The sequence below is a fragment of the Hoplias malabaricus genome, chromosome 17 (assembly GCF_029633855.1).
Source record: "Hoplias malabaricus isolate fHopMal1 chromosome 17, fHopMal1.hap1, whole genome shotgun sequence".
Lineage (NCBI taxonomy): Eukaryota > Metazoa > Chordata > Actinopteri > Characiformes > Erythrinidae > Hoplias > Hoplias malabaricus.
This window is the reverse complement of record NC_089816.1, coordinates 3,427,324-3,442,044: the sequence shown is the minus strand read 5'-3', so window position 1 is coordinate 3,442,044 and position 14,721 is coordinate 3,427,324. Positions and strand designations below refer to the sequence as shown.

At 43.9% G+C, this 14,721-nt stretch overlaps 2 protein-coding genes across 2 annotated transcripts; both read left to right on the top strand.

Annotated features, from left to right (window-relative positions):
- The first annotated feature begins 1,786 nt into the window (after window positions 1–1,786).
- On the top strand, window positions 1,787–5,268 carry LOC136673761 (protein Wnt-8a-like). Its single transcript, XM_066649461.1, has 6 exons — window positions 1,787–1,887; window positions 2,036–2,069; window positions 2,351–2,489; window positions 2,796–2,921; window positions 3,534–3,676; window positions 4,708–5,268. Exons 1-6 carry the CDS (start codon window positions 1,817–1,819, stop codon window positions 5,266–5,268), a joined length of 1,074 nt encoding a protein of 357 aa, XP_066505558.1. The 5' UTR covers window positions 1,787–1,816.
- Window positions 5,269–6,003: 735 nt separating this feature from the next.
- Window positions 6,004–11,284, top strand: LOC136673821 (protein Wnt-8a-like). Its single transcript, XM_066649554.1, has 6 exons — window positions 6,004–6,071; window positions 6,207–6,240; window positions 6,572–6,710; window positions 6,814–6,939; window positions 9,618–9,760; window positions 10,727–11,284. The coding sequence occupies exons 1-6, from the start codon at window positions 6,004–6,006 to the stop codon at window positions 11,282–11,284; spliced, it is 1,068 nt and encodes a 355-aa protein (XP_066505651.1).
- The last annotated feature ends 3,437 nt before the right edge of the window (window positions 11,285–14,721 follow it).

The window sequence follows — 14,721 nt, the reverse complement described above, 5'->3', positions numbered from 1 at the left end:
GCTTGAGAGCTCGAGCCATTGTCCGGCCATCAAATAAACACCGGTTTAAAGGGATTTCTGATTGGCCGATGATTTGATTCGAAATTCGATGTTGAACGTGTGGTTTCAACAATTAATCTTTTTCTCAGTAAGAAATCACATTTCCATAGAGTATTCTTTAATCGCAAAATCATCGAAAGTAATTAGGGAAAATGTATTTAATTCCATATTACTTTCCCGTCTCCTAACTTCACGAATCCCTTCATAACAGTCTATGAATTCATATCATTAACGTTGTCAGTGTTTTTTTTTTTTTTGATATGACTGGCACTTTAGAACGCTTATTTATTTATTTATTTATTTATTTATTTATTTATTTATTTGTCCTTTATAAAAAAAGACTCCCAATAATTAGTACACGAGCATTTTTAGACTTAAAAAGAATAAAACATTAAACAAAAGTAGAGGACCTATATAAAACCAATGACTGAAAGTGAGAACTGGTAGATAATGCTTTATGGAGAATAAAGGCCAACAGCAGCGATGCTCCAGTCTATGTTCGCGCCAGATTGGTTCCCAGGCTTTTCTATTAACACCGCAGTGCCAAAGTCGTCGATGAGCCACATGTAATTTGCATGGCCCTTAGCGAACAGTGTTGAATGATTTTATGGCTTTTTGTAAACCGTGTACAACAAGCATTTCACTGCAGTTGAGAATCACGTGCAAGAATTTCCCACAAGTTTAAGAGTAAAATAAACTGGGGAAAGATGTGGAATTACGTGATTTAACGCGGAACTGCTGATATTATATAAAATGAAACATTAGGCAATCAACGACTAGTGTATTGTACAATTGAGCACAATCAATATGCAAAAAAGGCACAACTGGACAATTAGCAATCTGTGTATTGTACAAAGTGGACTACACAAGCACCTCTAATAGACAAGGACCATCCATCAGTTTGCATTCAATACACTTAAACGTGTGCAGCACTGCACAGGGAAATGTCAAACATAAACACACATTAACACTCCTGGGTCTTTGATATTTCTTCGCGACCCTGAGCTGGACAAGTAATGAACAACTAAGTTCCCAGTAAACATTTAGCCGTTGATTCAACGTTGAAATAACGTAATGACTGACGTCTAATCAACGTTCTCTTAAGGTTGAAAATGAAAGTTGAAAAGACGTCCAAACACAGACATTGAAAAGACGACTATTAGACGTATTTTGGACGTCCACTGACGTTATCGATTGGTCACCACTTAAGTACATTATTAAGATGGAATTTGGACGTCCTTTGACGTTTAAAATGTGTCCTTGACGGACAGACTACTTTTCGACCTATTTTGAACGTCCAGCGACGTTCCTTGTTTACTGGGTTATAGCTAACTAACTAACAGCCATACTGTAGTGCATAAATAATCTTTCTCAACCATTAAATTAATGTTAAACAGCGACCACGTCTAAACTGAACAACAATGTGAATTTAACAAAAACGTAAATAAACAACTCATATATTAGTTTTATTTAGGGAATATATTCCATGGGAGACAAAAAAGGGGGGAAAATGAGGGGGTTTATTGAGCTCATGCTTTGAAGGTGGCATTTCCTTCGTCCAGCCAATAGCCACCTCTCCGTCTTTTCACAACGAAATGTCAAAAAAGAAACGGCTGTCACTCACAGCTGGGGACAGGTATAAATACGGTGACCGTGCGCCTATGAGATCAGTAGTGTGTCTGCTTGTGTTTGTTCTGGATAAACCGCCCAGTACCTGCCTCACGCATCCCTGCAAAACCCCGCAAGTCTCGGGCAACCAGAGGACGCGCTCGCATCCATGGGCTCGTGCCAGATTCTCCCATCTTTGATCCTGTCCATGTGCTGTCACGTGCTGTCCACTACGGCATGGTACAATCATAATTAATCACCGTAGATTAATAATTGCTGGAAATTACTTTTGGAAAATAGTGTTCAAATATTTTCAGTGTTTAAATATTGATTATAATCTCTGTGTCTCAATTTTATCAATTAATTAATTAATTTTTTAACTCTTTAGGTCAGTGAACAATTTCCTGATGACTGGACCCAAGGTGAGTTATGGATTTTAATGGTGACTTAGTGTCAAAAAAGTAGCTGACTCGAGGCTCGATTTAGTCGCCTTTTAATGATAAGTGGACTGTACTAAAGAAAGAACAAGAATTAGTGTCTTTTTCTCTGTGATTATTATCATCATCATTATTATTATTATTATTATTATTTAACCTTTTACAGTACACATGTTTTAAATGACGTCAGACCTCCAAGAGAGTTCAGCCAAAAACATGCAACTGTAGACAATATCAAGTTCATATGTATGTCTTAATGTTTACAGGCGTATTTAACTTACTCTGGCAGTGTGCAAGCGGGTGCACAGCGCGGTATTGAGGAGTGTAAACACCAGTTCGCCTGGGACAGGTGGAGCTGTCCAGAGACTGAACTGCAATTATCCACTCAGAAAGGACTGCGAAGTGGTAAGAACAACCATCTCTTCCTGGACACATTAAAACAAGTCTGTTAAATAAATAAATAAATAAATAAATAAATAAATAAATAAATAAATAGCTCGAGTATCCAGATTGGAACTATAGTAGGTGTAGTGTTTCATAATCAGATTAATAAATACATGACTGACTGAATGAATGAGTGACTAGATTTACACCAGACAAAACATACCCAACACCTTCTGTTGTGCACAAACGCCCTCAATATTTTATACATCAGAAAGAGACAAGTAGCAGGTTATAATCTTACTGTCTGAATCTACTTTCTGATTCCAGCCACAAAAGAAACCGCGTTCTTACACGCGATAAGCGCCGCTGGAGTGATGTATACACTCACCAAAAACTGCAGCATGGGGGACTTCGATAACTGCGGCTGCGACGACTCCAAGGCCGGGAAAATGGGCAAGTATCCCAGTAAACATTTAGCCGTTGATTCAACGTTGAAATAACGTAATGACCGCCGTCTAATCAACGTTCTCTTAAGGTTGAAAATGAAAGTTGAAAAGACGTCCAAACACAGACATTGAAAAGACGACTATTAGACGTATTTTGGACGTCCATTGACGTTATTAATTGGTCCCGAAATAGTAATTTTATTACTTGTATAAAACGCGTTTTGGACGTCCACTGACGTTATCGATTGGTCACCACTTAACTAACTTATTACGATGGATTTTGGACGTCCATTGACGTTTAAAATATGTCCTTGACGGACAGACTACTTTTAGACCTATTTTGAACGTCCAGGGACATTCCTTGTTTACTGGGTATTCTCATAGGAATGAGGGGAAATGGGAATCTGCAGTCTGAACGTGTTATTTTCGCCAGAGTATCTAATATCCATCAGCAGATTACACTGTAAATATATTTGAACTTCACAAAAACCTTAAATCTGAGTTCACTATAGAAAGACTGAATTTTGAAGTCTTAATTTCATTCTTGCATGAACAAAAAAAAAAGTTTTGTGCGCTCAGTGCTTACAAACATTAAACATCTATATTTCTGCGTCATCAGGTGGTCGCGGCTGGATTTGGGGAGGCTGCGGTGATAATGCTGACTTTGGGGAAAATATTTCCAAGCAGTTCGTGGATGCTCTGGAGAACGGACACGACTCGCGAGCTGCGGTGAACTTGCACAACAACGAGGCCGGGAGACTTGTACGTGCGCTTCATATCATTATTTCGTATATTTTACTGAACAGTTAATAACAGTTATATAAAGCTTCTTTGTGACAAAAAAAAAAAAAATCTACACAAATTAAATTAAATATTGGTAAACAATATGGAGTGCAGCAGGTAGCGTCACAGTCACACAGCTCCAGGGACCTGGAGGTTGTGGGTTCGAGTCCTGCTCCGGGTGACTGTCTGTGAGGAGTGTGGTGTGTTATCCCTGTGTCTGTGTGGGTTTCCTCCGGGTGACTGTCTGTGAGGAGTGTGGTGTGTTCTCTCTGTGTCTGCGTGGGTTTCCTCCGGGTGACTGTCTGTGAGGAGCGTGGTGTGTTCTCTCTGTGTCTGCGTGGGTTTCCTCCGGGTGACTGTCTGTGAGGAGCGTGGTGTGTTCTCTCTGTGTCTGCGTGGGTTTCCTCCGGGTGACTGTCTGTGAGGAGCGTGGTGTGTTCTCTCTGTGTCTGCGTGGGTTTCCTCCGGGTGACTGTCTGTGAGGAGTGTGGTGTGTTCTCTCTGTGTCTGTGTGGGTTTCCTCCGGGTGACTGTCTGTGAGGAGTGTAGTGTGTTCTCCCTGTGTCTGCGTGGATTTCCTCTGGATGACTGCGCTTCATTATCATTATTTCGTATATTTTACGGAACAGACCCCTCTCCACGTTCAGTTCATAAACTGAGGAGAGAGTGGTTTCTGAAAGGTCCAATATCCTGTTTATTTTGGGGGATTTCAGAGCGAAAACAAACACACAAAAATCTATTGAATGATTAATTTAGCATCACAAACACCGCTCTAACTCATTTGTACTTATGGAACAGTTCCACTGCTCTACAGCATGTAATGCTGAGGGCTTCACTGATCACGGTTGGTTACAGTCACCTGCCCAGTTCCCCAAATACCACGTGTAATGGAGACACCGTAAAGAATCCGAATTCACTCATTATAAGTGATGTTTACAGACATTTGGATAAACAGTGTGTAGAAATGCTTGGCGTTAACTACTGCGCTATTCCAACTTTGTTGTTTGCAGGCGGTCAAAGCCACGATGAAGAGGTCGTGCAAGTGCCACGGTGTTTCCGGCAGCTGCAATATTCAGACGTGCTGGATGCAGCTTTCCGACTTCCGTGAAGTGGGCAACTACCTGAAGATAAAGTACGACCAGTCGCGCAAGCTGGAAATGGATAAGAGGCGCGTGCGCGCGGGCAATAGCGCGGAGAATCGCGGCGCCATCACTGACACGTTTGGCAGCATCGCGCGCTCGGAGCTCGTGCACCTGGAGGACTCGCCGGACTACTGCGCGCGGAACGTGAGTCTCGGGCTGCCCGGGACCGAGGGTCGCGAGTGCTTGCAGGGCGGAAAGAGCTTGTCGCAGTGGGAGAAGCGCAGCTGCCGCAGACTGTGCCACGAGTGCGGCCTGCGCGTTGAGGAGAGACGCATGGAGGTCGTGAGCAGCTGCAACTGCAAGTTCCAGTGGTGCTGCACGGTCAAGTGCGACAAATGCACGCAGGTCGTGCCCAGATACTTTTGCGCCAAGAGGAACAAAGCTGGGCGGCAGCAAGGCTCGCGGAAGAAGCATCGCACGCGGAATTAGCTGCAGACGAGCCAAGGACTCGCTTCATATACAGTACTTATGCTCTTTACCTGCACTTTGTTCTTCTTTTTAGATTTTCACGTCCAAACGATGTTCGACCACTGACCACTGACACTGTGTTGTCTTCTAGCCCACGACCTGCAGTGTTTATTTCACCATGGGCTTTTGGTTTAAAAACGAATATCTCTAACTGTATATGTACATTAATACTCTGTAAATATTTCTGATTAAATATTTCTAATAGAAACTTATTTTCTGAGTCTTCATTCATTTATTTATTTAGTTTCTCCTTTTTGAAATGTCTTCACTTCACCTGCTGAACCATCTGCAGATGCCACCATGATCTGTGGCACGGGGTGACCTTCAGCTCATGCTCCAGAGCGTCCAGTTTGATTTGATGCTAGTCTCTAGAAACTGAATCTACACTTGAGCTGTCCACAAACTTTTGGAAACATACGCAAAGGGCGTGAACGTGTATTGAGTAAATCCTCTCAGGATCATTGGATTAATGCCTTAACGCCAGTTAAGAGACAATAATCAGACCTACACTGATATCCTTTGTAGTTTATTCGGGGTAGCCCTCGTTCCGCAAGGACCAATAGGATTTCAGAGATTATATGACAAAAGGTAAGCCCCGCCCCTACATGTGGATTGTATAAATGAGTGTGAATTGAAGGATCAGGAGCTTATAGCCTTCTCAGAGTGTGGAGCTACAAGTCTCTGAAAGAAACAAACATGGTTTCTGCTTTTCTCTGGACGATTCTCTTATTTATTTATTACAAAGCTCTGCTGGGACACACGTGGTAAGGCATCTATTACTGTAACTTATATTACACTAAAACGTTCACAGCTTTTTGAGTTTTCACCAGAGAGTTAACTCAAATAGTAAATGAAGTAATTATTCACACATGCCTTTGCTTTCTCCTCTTTTTTTTTAGGGCTATTAACAATGTTCTCATGACTGGACCTAAAGTAAGTTAAAGTAGTTTTCTAGTGTATTACTCTTACGTTCTTTAAATGTAAATATCCACTGCTCTGCCTTTTAGACTCAGAGTACTAGAAACACCAGTAAAATATTAGTTTTAACGACTTATTTTGTACTTTTTCAGTTCACATGTAATGACCAATTCCTATCGTACGTTGAATTTGAAGTTTTGTTGCTGTGCTGCTTTGTAACCGGGCTGAACCAGACTCTGGATCTTGAGCTTTTTCATTTTAGACCAAAATTGTCTAAAGAAGAGAAGGACATAGCAGCACACACCTCAGTTCCTTTGTTGATAGCTGCCGTTCTCTCACTCTCTAGGCCTATCTAACCTACACTAGCAGTGTGCTGGCCGGGGCTCAGAGTGGGATGGAGGAATGTAAACACCAGTTTGCTTGGGACAGATGGAACTGTCCAGAGAGCACCTTTCATCTGACCACTCCCAAACGCCTGAGAAGAGGTAAGTTCATCCAGAGAGAGGAATTAAAGCTGCTCAGCTCCGACACCCTTTCTGTCTGAACATACATCATTTAAAACTTGCCTTTGCTCTGCGTCTTTTACAGCAACGAGAGAAACATCGTTTGTCCATGCCATTAGTGCCGCGGGGGTCATGTACACACTGACCAGAAACTGCAGTCTCGGAGATCTGGACAACTGTGGGTGTGACAGCTCTAGGAATGGAAAACTGGGTAAGGACACTGATTTGTTTCCTGAAGACACACCTCGTATTAGTGAATGCAACTGTTTTAGGATGCATACTTTTAAGGGAATCAGTAGACAGTCTGTACCCCTTTGCTGCTGTGACAACTTCTGACTTTCTGGGAAGTCTTTACACTACATGTTGGAACATTGCTTTGATGATTTGTTTGCATTCAGCCACGAGATTAGGGAACTGGATTAAGCTCCATCATTCCAGAGAACACCTCCAATTCCACTACACTACACTGTGGCGTTAAGTTCATCAGCACTGACTACAGGTGGTTCTTCCACTAATTCTTTTTCACTTGGAACTAGTTTATATAAAGCTTCTTTGTGACAAAAAAATAAAACATACACAAATTAAATTAATTATTGTTAAACACTATGGAGTGCAGCAAGTAGAGTCACAGTCACACAGTTCGAGGGACCTGGAGGTTGTGGGTTCGAGTCCTTCTCCGGGTGACTGTCTGTGAGGAGTGTGGTGTGTTCTCCCTGTGTCTGCGTGGGTTTCCTCCGGGTGACTGTCTGTGAGGAGTGTGGTGTGTTCTCTCTGTGTCTGTGTGGGTTTCCTCCGGGTGACTATCTGTGAGGAGTGTGGTGTGTTCTCCCTGTGTCTGTGTGGGTTTCCTCCAGGTGACTATCTGTGAGGAGTGTGGTGTGTTCTCCCTGTGTCTGTGTGGGTTTCCTCCAGGTGACTGTCTGTGAGGAGTGTGATGTGTTCTCCCTGTGTCCACGTGGGTTTCCTCCGGGTGAATGTCTGTAAGGAGTGTGGTGTGTTCTCTCTGTGTCTGTGTGGGTTTCCTCCGGGTGACTGTCTGTGAGGAGTGTGGTGTGTTCTCTCTGTGTCTGTGTGGGTTTCCTCCGGGTGACTGTCTGTGAGGAGTGTGGTGTGTTCTCCCTGTGTCCACGTGGGTTTCCTCCGGGTGAATGTCTGTAAGGAGTGTGGTGTGTTCTCCCTGTGTCTGCGTGGGTTTCCTCCGGGTGACTGTCTGTGAGGAGTGTGGTGTGTTCTCTCTGTGTCCACGTGGGTTTCCTCCGGGTGAATGTCTGTGAGGAGTGTGGTGTGTTCTCTCTGTGTCCACGTGGGTTTCCTCCGGGTGACTGTCTGTGAGGAGTGTGGTGTGTTCTCTCTGAGTCTGTGTGGGTTTCCTCCAGGTGACTGTCTGTGAGGAGTGTGGTGTGTTCTCTCTGTGTCCACATGGGTTTCCTCCGGGTGACTGTCTGTGAGGAGTGTGGTGTGTTCTCCCTGTGTCTGCGTGGGTTTCCTCCGGGTGACTGTCTGTGAGGAGTGTGGTGTGTTCTCTCTGTGTCTGTGTGGGTTTCCTCCAGGTGACTATCTGTGAGGAGTGTGGTGTGTTCTCCCTGTGTCTGTGTGGGTTTCCTCCAGGTGACTGTCTGTAAGGAGTGTGGTGTGTTCTCTCTGTGTCTGTGCGGGTTTCCTCCAGGTGACTATCTGTGAGGAGTGTGGTGTGTTCTCTCTGTGTCTGTGTGGTTTTCCTCCGGGTGACTGTCTGTGAGGAGTGTGGTGTGTTCTCTCTGTGTCTGTGTGGGTTTCCTCCGGGTGACTGTCTGTGAGGAGTGTGGTGTGTTCTCCCTGTGTCCACGTGGGTTTCCTCCGGGTGAATGTCTGTAAGGAGTGTGGTGTGTTCTCCCTGTGTCTGCGTGGGTTTCCTCCGGGTGACTGTCTGTGAGGAGTGTGGTGTGTTCTCTCTGTGTCCACGTGGGTTTCCTCCGGGTGAATGTCTGTGAGGAGTGTGGTGTGTTCTCTCTGTGTCCACGTGGGTTTCCTCCGGGTGACTGTCTGTGAGGAGTGTGGTGTGTTCTCTCTGTGTCTGTGTGGGTTTCCTCCAGGTGACTGTCTGTGAGGAGTGTGGTGTGTTCTCTCTGTGTCCACGTGGGTTTCCTCCGGGTGACTGTCTGTGAGGAGTGTGGTGTGTTCTCCCTGTGTCTGCGTGGGTTTCCTCCGGGTGACTGTCTGTGAGGAGTGTGGTGTGTTCTCTCTGTGTCCACATGGGTTTCCTCCAGGTGACTATCTGTGAGGAGTGTGGTGTGTTCTCCCTGTGTCCACGTGGGTTTCCTCCGGGTGAATGTCTGTAAGGAGTGTGGTGTGTTCTCTCTGTGTCTGTGTGGGTTTCCTCCAGGTGACTATCTGTGAGGAATGTGGTGTGTTCTCTCTGTGTCTGTGTGGGTTTCCTCCGGGTGACTGTCTGTGAGGAGTGTGGTGTTTTCTCTCTGTGTCTGTGTGGGTTTCCTCCGGGTGACTGTCTGTGAGGAGTGTGGTGTGTTCTCCCTGTGTCCACGTGGGTTTCCTCCGGGTGAATGTCTGTAAGGAGTGTGGTGTGTTCTCCCTGTGTCTGCATGGGTTTCCTCCGGGTGACTGTCTGTGAGGAGTGTGGTGTGTTCTCTCTGTGTCCACGTGGGTTTCCTCCGGGTGCTCCGGTTTCCTCCCACAGTCCAAAAACACACGTTGGTAGATGGATTGGCGACTCAAGTGTCCGTCGGTGTGAGTAAGTGTGTGAGTGAATGTGTGAGTGTGTGTCACCCTGTGAAGAACTGGGTAAGCACTTACAGACTGAATGAATGAATGAATAAACCATATGGATGACATTGGCTGAGTGTCTTTGAAAGTATTAAAGATGGACTTTTTTTCCCCCATCTCTGATGTCAGGGGGTCGTGGATGGCTGTGGGGGGGCTGCAGTGATAATGTGGACTATGGAGAGAAGATTTCCAAACAGTATGTGGATGCATTTGAGACTGGACAAGATGCACGAGCTGCAGTCAATCTGCATAATAACGCTGCAGGACGTCTGGTAAGTTTTCACACGCTTATGTCCAATATTTTAGCCCTGGCCTATATTTAAAAACAGTAGCCAGTACTATATAAGTATCCCAGATTTCAGTTCCTAAAATTCTTACAAATATAATCAGTATTCACTTGGACTTTAATGTAGTTTTGTGGTATGGAAACCTCACAATTTAACAAGAAAATATCCTGTCATCAATCAGCCTCAATCTACGGATATAGACTTTCAACTTACAGAGAAGAACAGATTCACTGTCTCTTTGCAGCATTTCACATCCTGGCATCGGGTGAAGACAGTGTGTTACCATGGCAAAAAATAAATAAAATAAAAAGAACAGATTTAAAAATATTTTACCAGTGAACAGACTGCTCATGTTGCTGCAGTAAGTGAGGGTTGATGAACCTGCAGTGGTATTCATTCCCTGTTGGTTATTAAGTCAGACTGGTGTGTGAATCGTAGTTTGTAACATGGTTTGTGTGTGTGTGTGTGTGTGTGTAGGGGGGGTTATTTCCCATTGTTGAAGACCATGTCCATTACATGTAAATGAAGAGGAAAACATATATATTTCAGATTCTGATCAACCTTTTTCCAGCACCAGTACTAAACTGTTTCAGACCCTACAGTGTTACAACTCTTTCAGGACATGAAACTCCTTTACAGTGCTACTATAAGAACACTTTCAGTTCTATAATCTGTGGAATGTTCCAGTATTATTAGGCTATGTTATAAGCAGTGGTATATACTAATCCGGTGGACCAGAACTAATCTATATAGGGGGTCTGTGTCACACTCCCGGGTCAGAAGTTTGGTGTGTGTTTGTGGTGCCCAGTGATGGACTGGGTTCTGTCCAGAACTGAATGAAATGGTTACAGAAAATGAATGAATTAGCTTCTAAAGCCTGAAGGATTTTAAAGGTATCACTTGAGAGGTCTTAAAAACCGGCCCTTGTTTTTTCGTTCTTGTTATTTTCAGGCTGTAAAATCGACCATGAAAAGAATCTGCAGATGTCACGGGATGTCGGAAAGCTGCGCGGTGCAGACGTGCTGGATGCAGTTGTCCGATTTCCGCGATGTGGGCGACTACCTGAAGCTGAAGCACGACCAGGCGCACAAGCTGGAGCTGGACAAGAGGCGCGTGCGCGCGGGGAACAGCGCGGACCCGCGCGCGGCCGTGGCGGATGCGCTGGGGTCCATCTCGCGCTCGGAGCTCATCTACCTCGAGGACTCTCCGGACTATTGCGCGAGAAACGAGAGCCTGGGGCTGCACGGGACCGAGGGCCGCGAGTGCATACAGCACGGGGACGGGCTCTCGCAGTGGCAGCGACGCAGCTGTCGCAGACTGTGCCACGAATGCGGGCTGCGCGTGGAGGAACGGCGCACGGAGACGGCCACCAGCTGCAACTGCAAGTTCCACTGGTGCTGCACCGTCAAGTGTGAGCGCTGCGTCCAGGTCACCGTCAAACACGTGTGCGCGCGCCGGCATACCGGTGGGCACGCGCAGAACCGGCGCAGGCTCCGAGGACCTAAATAACTCCCGAGTATCCCTCACGAACCCAGCCAGGCTCGTGAACAGCGGAGACACGTCGTATTCTCGTGCCCGCGCTAGACTGTGAAACACAATTATTGCGCGTACATTGACTTAACAGACGTATACCTGCACTTTACTCCTTTGTTATTATGATATTCTCTTTAAAAAGTAAATGTGCAAAAGTTTGGGCACCCGTGCGTTCTCCTGAAAACATCGTTAACGTAGAAATGCAGCTGGATGACGAATTTTGCGTGATTTTTAAAACAACAAACAGAAACAGCGCGCTGCAAATCGAAGTCACTGCTGATATAGAAAAGCAACAAAAGGTGTCCAAACGTTTTGCATTCGACCATATATTGGTTTATATATAAATATATATATCATTAAATGTATTTAAAATGTCCAATAAATAAATGTCATGTTTTCTTATCACTGCCCCAAACATTTCTGCAAATTCCGAGAGCAGCTTGAAATACCTGCAATAAACTATAATAAGGGATCAATTAGAAACGCACTAAGAAGTGATCATCCTGGTAAATACACTTGGGGGGGATTATCGTGTTACTTCACACTTCGCTCTAGGCTTTTTTTCCTGCGTTGATTTAGCAGTACTTTGATATGCGCACTCTTCTAATCCTATGCGTCCCCATTGTAACTCGTCCACGAAGGAAAAAGGGCCAAATGCTTGTATGTGTTTGACATGGTAATCCTGACCACGTGGGTGTTGGTGTACATAGTCACACTTAAACAAGGCTAAGCCATGCATCTCAATGAATTTCCAGTCAGCTGTTAAACTCTGTAACCTCGTCTGAAACAGTGATGGAGTAGGACGTCATATATTATATACTGATTAGTGTTGGAAATATATCAAATTTTATTATACCATCCTACCATTTCCAAACAGATATAGTAATACTGCCAGGGGCTGGGGGTTTGATTCCCACCAGGGTATCATTACTAATCACCAGTGTACCAACACAATTACCGTAGCATTACTAATCACCAGTGTAGTTCACAGAGCAGGTTTTAATCTCGCCAGGGAAGCTCATGGAGCATGGTTTTTCTCAAACCAGAGTAGGATTTAATTATGATCAGTTAAGGTTTAAAAGTGAGTTTAAAACACCCACTTCCAAAAATAGTGAAGACAGAAATACAGTGCTATGGGCATTCCTGTCTAAGAGCAAAGAAAAAAGAGGGAGTTCTTAATGTCGGTGTGTTCTTGTCCCCACCATTTTTTTTCATATAGTGATATAGTGTCATCAATTTCAAATACCAGCAACTTTTTCCAATCCCACAGTATGCCATATTTCAATCTTACCATCCAACCGTAACGTTCATCCCAAATATCTTTGGAAATTAATGGTTTTACCCTCAACGAGCACGTTCACAGGCATTTAATAATCCGATCATAATCACATTTCTGTAGTTATCTGATTATGTAATTATCATATTAAAAGCATGGCTTACTCTGATGGCTTAGACTGGATTAAAGCCTAGAAATCCGACAAATTCATCCAATAAGAGCTGGACTTTGGCTCAATTGTTGGATTTGTCAAAGCATGTAAACTCCAACCCGGAATCCCAGACACATTCCGAAGTTCTCTCAAAATTCTGTATCTGTATCACCTTTATAGAGAAAGTTTTGTAAAAAGATTTAAGTTTACATCATGTACTTCTTTGGGATCATTGGCCAGTTGCAAAGCGTAGATCTGATTATCGCCTGATGCATGTAAACCCACAGTTTCCCCACGATCTGGTTACCCAAGTGCCCATTGAATTATTGCAATTATCAGATGAAGTGCATGTAAACGCACTCAATGTTGGAACATTGCTATGACGATTTAAAAGCATACAGACTATAAATATTAGTGAGGTCAAGTATGAATGTTAGTTGATTAGTACTGGAAAAAAAACAGGTCAATTATGCGCCATCACTCAATAGGATAACAATGCTTTAAACTAATAAGTAATTGACATCGGGCAGGGTGACCTTAGGCTCATTTGCAGCTGCTCCACACTATCCCGCTTCATTTTGATGATTACTAATTCTTCATGAACAACAGGACATTGGTTTCTACAATGAATGCACATTCAAGTGGTCAAATCCTACACATTTATATCACAGAGGCGATGTTAAATGAAAAAGTAACAACAAACCAAATGTCCTGCCCTTACCGCTGCATGCTGTTCCCAAATCTTATCTATAGTTTTCTCTACTAATTTGACTATTTCCCCCAATACATAGTTAATCTCTTCTGCTCAGTGGGAAATGCCATAAATCTGCCAGTGTGTCTGGGCTGATAAATGATGGGGTATTGGCTCCAGTGGGGGTCTTCACCCAGAAGACACAGGGGCAGCAGAGGGGGGTTTAATAGGGTGTTGTGTTTTTTTTCTTGTAGCACTAGTTTAATTTAAAACTTGAGTAAGGAAACTGTTAAGTGGACATACTCGATCTCACAGACACGACCTCCAAAATATCCAGTGTACTATCTTCTCTGTCACCACTCAACACTGCTGGCCTTTACTAACACAGAGTTGGGCAAGAGTAATAATATGGAGAAATATTAAGGAAGAACTGAATATTGATTGTGGATATTTTTGTTCTGGCTCTGCACGAGGGGTGGTAGGTATCAGAAGTGAAGCACAAGGATATATAGCATCTTTTCATAGTCTTTCTTTTCAAAGGATCTCAAGCAGCTTGTGGAACACGCCTTCACCCTAGTTTGCCTGTTTGTCTTTAGGGATACCATGTATTTCCCATGCTGTCCTGCTGTGCTCTAATGAATGGGGAACAAAATGGCCAACCTTCTAAATACACTGCCTTGTAAGTCATCTCTGTAAACCACAGCCTCCCATTCCAACCCCTCCCCTTCTCTTAGACCTTTCATATGGATAGAATCTGACTGTGATCTCCGTAAAGCCCTTTAGTAACCCTCCTCTTCAAAAAAACCCAAAAAACCCAGCACTGAGGCTGAACCCAGTCTCTTCCACTCCACAAAAGGCCTATTTCCTTTATGCTTAGAGGGTGCACTTGCGCATGACAAAGATGTGCAGTGCTGTGTTGCCTTAGAAGCCATTGCTGTGGCACATGTTCCTTCAAATGAAGAACTGACACCCCCCCCCCCTAACCAAGTCCATTTGTGATTTAGAAGTCTGTTGAAAACTTACTTTGCCAGAACCCAGAAGAAGAAAAAACAGTTGATTCCCAGCCTGGACTGAATGTAGTGTAAAAACACCTTGTCAGTTTCGAATCTATAAATAATTTCATGCCGTAACATGAGAGAAAAGTTGCACATCAATTAAATACTAAGAACGAATCAACACAAAGTAAAATGTTAGTTAAAAACATAAAAGATGTTTTACATCAAACCAAACCACAGTGACGAAAACCCTATCTCAAATGAACATGTTTTTTACGAATGAGCATCACGCTATATCTA